Here is a 2,995-nt window from a genome sequence, read left to right as displayed (position 1 = left end):
GAAGTTAACCAGATCGAGGACACACAACCCGATTGGCAAACCCCGATCACCTAGTACTTAAGCAATCCTGGGCCAGAGTTTGATAGGAGGATCAAGGACAGAGCTTCAGGATACGTATTGATTGGGGATGACCTTTACAAGAAGGGGAGAGACGATCTCTTGCTCAGATGTGTTAGCCTAAATGAAGCCATGGTGATTATGGGCAAAGTGCATGAGGGCATATGTGGAGCGTACCAAGCTGGACCCAAAATGAGATGGCTGATTCGGAGCCGTGGGTATTACTGGCCGACGGTGGCAGCAGACTATGTCACATATGCCAAGGGGTGTTGGGTATGTCAAGCCCACGGTCCAGTACAGCGCTTGCTGGCGCAGAGTTTAACCCAAGTGATCAAGCCGTGGCCATTCAGAGGATGGGCCATGGACCTGATAGGAAAAATTGCCCCTCCAGCCACACGAGGGCATTGCTTCATCATCGTGGCAACTGATTATTTCACCAAATGGGTTGAGGCAGTGCCAATGAAAACAGTTAGTCAGACAGACATCATCCAATTTCTCAAGAGCCATATCAACCACAGGTTTGGGCTTCTAGAGACCATTACTTGTGATAATGGGTCCGCTTTCACAGGAGACGAAGTCATAGCATTCGCAGCCGAGTTGGGAATAACATTAACTCATTCCACCCCATACTACGCACAAGGCAATGGGCAGGCTGAAGCCAGCAACAAGATACTAAAAGGATGCCTGGCTAAGGTAGTGGATGACAACCCACGAAGGTGGGCAGATATGCTTTCTGAAGTTCTGTGGGCTTTCAGGACATCACAACGGACTAGTACAACCACCACACCTTTCGCTCTGACATACGGGCATGATGCTGTGCTTCCCATGGAGATCAGTGTTAGATTAACACGGGTGGCATACCAAGAAGGGCTCAAGCCGAAGGCCTACAGCGAGGCAATGTTGGCCGAATTGGATGACTTAGACGAAGAACAGCTGGCCTCGCTTGATAGGATGAAAGTATAGAAAAGAAGTATTGCAGCGGTCTATAACAGCAGGGTCAATGCTAAGCACTTTCAGGAAGGGGACCTCATTCTGAAGGCCGCACTTTCGATCAGCTCAAAGGACCCCAGGATGGGCAAGTGGTCCCCAACTTGGGAAGGCCCATTTACGGTCTGCCAAGTGCTCCAAGGCGGCGCCTACAGGCTAAGAAGCCTGGATGGGAATGTTCACATTAGGCCCATAAATGGGAAATTCCTTAAAACCTTTCACCCCATGATTTGGGATTTAGGGTGAGTGACAAGACGTCGAGGGGGATGATGGAGCGCCCAAAGTGAGACGAGAGATAAAAGAAAATAAGGCTCATTCACAAAAAAAGTAACATGGCCCAAGCAAGCCAAAGTAGAAAAGAAAGATAAAATAAACCAAACTTTCAATGCACGGACTCTCAGGCTGATACTAGAAGGGTAGGGAAGGTGCATAGGCCTACTTAAAGTAGTCATGAGGCAAGCACTTTTGGATTTCGGTCCACTACTTCTCCATCACCAACGGACATTCATTGGTGATGGCTAGATTGGTTTGGCGACTTGCCTTCAGCGACTTCTGCTACTTGGCTGTAGTCTTGACAGAATTGGCCTCGAGTGCCATAGCCTGGGACCCAATGAGTTTCTTTTCAACTTCCTGAGCCAGCGTAGCCCTGTCAGCCCGGAGGGCCGTGAGTTTTCCAGGCCCCGAATGTTATGATCAATTTGGGCCAGTTTATCTTTGCCATCCTTCACCTCGACCAAGATTGCTTGTAGGTCATTTTGAATCTTCCTAACCTTTTCACCCATAGCGTCGCCTTCTTTGAGGACGTCCTCCAAGGCTTTCACTTGTTTGACGGTAAGAGGGGCCAAAGTTGTCACGTCAAACATGAACACGACGGTGCCATCTAGCCATTCCTTGACAGGGGTGGGGAGGTCTGGCGAGGATAACAATGTTTGGAGCTCTTCAGCGACAGCGGTAAGGTTCCCGGCTCCAATGGCCTCGCAAAAAGGGGTTTGCAGGAAGGAAAACAGTAAGGACTTGGCCTGTACTACCTGGGCCAAGTTAGACACAAGCCCAGAGCCCGAAGGATCGCCAGCTACTTTCTCATCATCGGAAGAGCCAAGGTCAACTAAGATGGCCTCCAAATTGACAACCTGGAAGGGAGGAGACGTTAGCCAATGGGGTGCAGAGGCACAGTAGGGCATTCGATCTAAAGATACTTACCAAGGGGGCTTCCATAGGGGCAAGATGACTCGGGGCAATAATGGCTTCTAGCTCAGGAGGAGAGGGAGTCCTGGATCTGCGGGGCTCGGGCGCATTGTTGCCACTAGACACATCATCACCAGACCCATCTTCTGTCTCAGTCTCATCGTCAGAAGAACCATCTTTTTAGGCTGAGAGGAAGAGGATTCGGACTCTGAGGAACTGGAGAGTATCACCTGAGAGGACTTGGTGGAGGCAACCTATTTTTTGTGAATACTTGACCGGGTGCGGTCTTTCATAAGCACCGAGGGAGCCGCTATGGAGACACGAAGCCTGGAAGGTTTAGCCTTTCCTTTCTGGGTTTTGCTTGGGGTGGAGACCTTAGCTGCGCCAGCCTTCAAGGGGCTGCCGCCTTTGTGCTTCTTGGTCGGTGGGGGGAAGCACTTCCTTAGACTCGATGTTGTCTGGCGACGACCCATGGTCGCTTTGAGCGGATTGAGTTGGGTGGATAGACCGAGTGACGGGCTTGACTACGACTAAGGGGAGACCTATCAGTGGGATAACCAAGGGTGGCATGATAAAAGAGGTGGCATAGGAAGGACTAATCAGGGGGATGCTTGGAGGACAACACCTTTTTCCACTTGGAGGCAACTTGCTTATGCCCGGTAGTACCTGAGGATGAGGGAAGGAGCTTGCTGCCTTTTCAGCGTGATCGGGGCTGAAGGAGCATAGAGAAGTATGAGCCCCACCAAATGGAAAACTCCTCAGATGC

At 50.6% G+C, this 2,995-nt stretch overlaps 1 protein-coding gene across 1 annotated transcript; it reads left to right on the top strand.

The window, feature by feature from the left end:
• The first annotated feature begins 417 nt into the window (after nucleotides 1-417).
• LOC122638878 lies at nucleotides 418-1,020 on the top strand. The gene has a single exon (XM_043831728.1). The coding sequence runs from the start codon at nucleotides 418-420 to the stop codon at nucleotides 1,018-1,020; it is 603 nt and encodes a 200-aa protein (XP_043687663.1).
• Nucleotides 1,021-2,995: the final 1,975 nt, after the last annotated feature.

The sequence above is a fragment of the Telopea speciosissima genome, chromosome 9 (assembly GCF_018873765.1).
Source record: "Telopea speciosissima isolate NSW1024214 ecotype Mountain lineage chromosome 9, Tspe_v1, whole genome shotgun sequence".
In the NCBI taxonomy this organism is placed as follows: Eukaryota; Viridiplantae; Streptophyta; class Magnoliopsida; order Proteales; family Proteaceae; genus Telopea; species Telopea speciosissima.
Note: the sequence above shows the minus strand (reverse complement) of the source record. Positions and strands in the feature narration are given on the sequence as shown.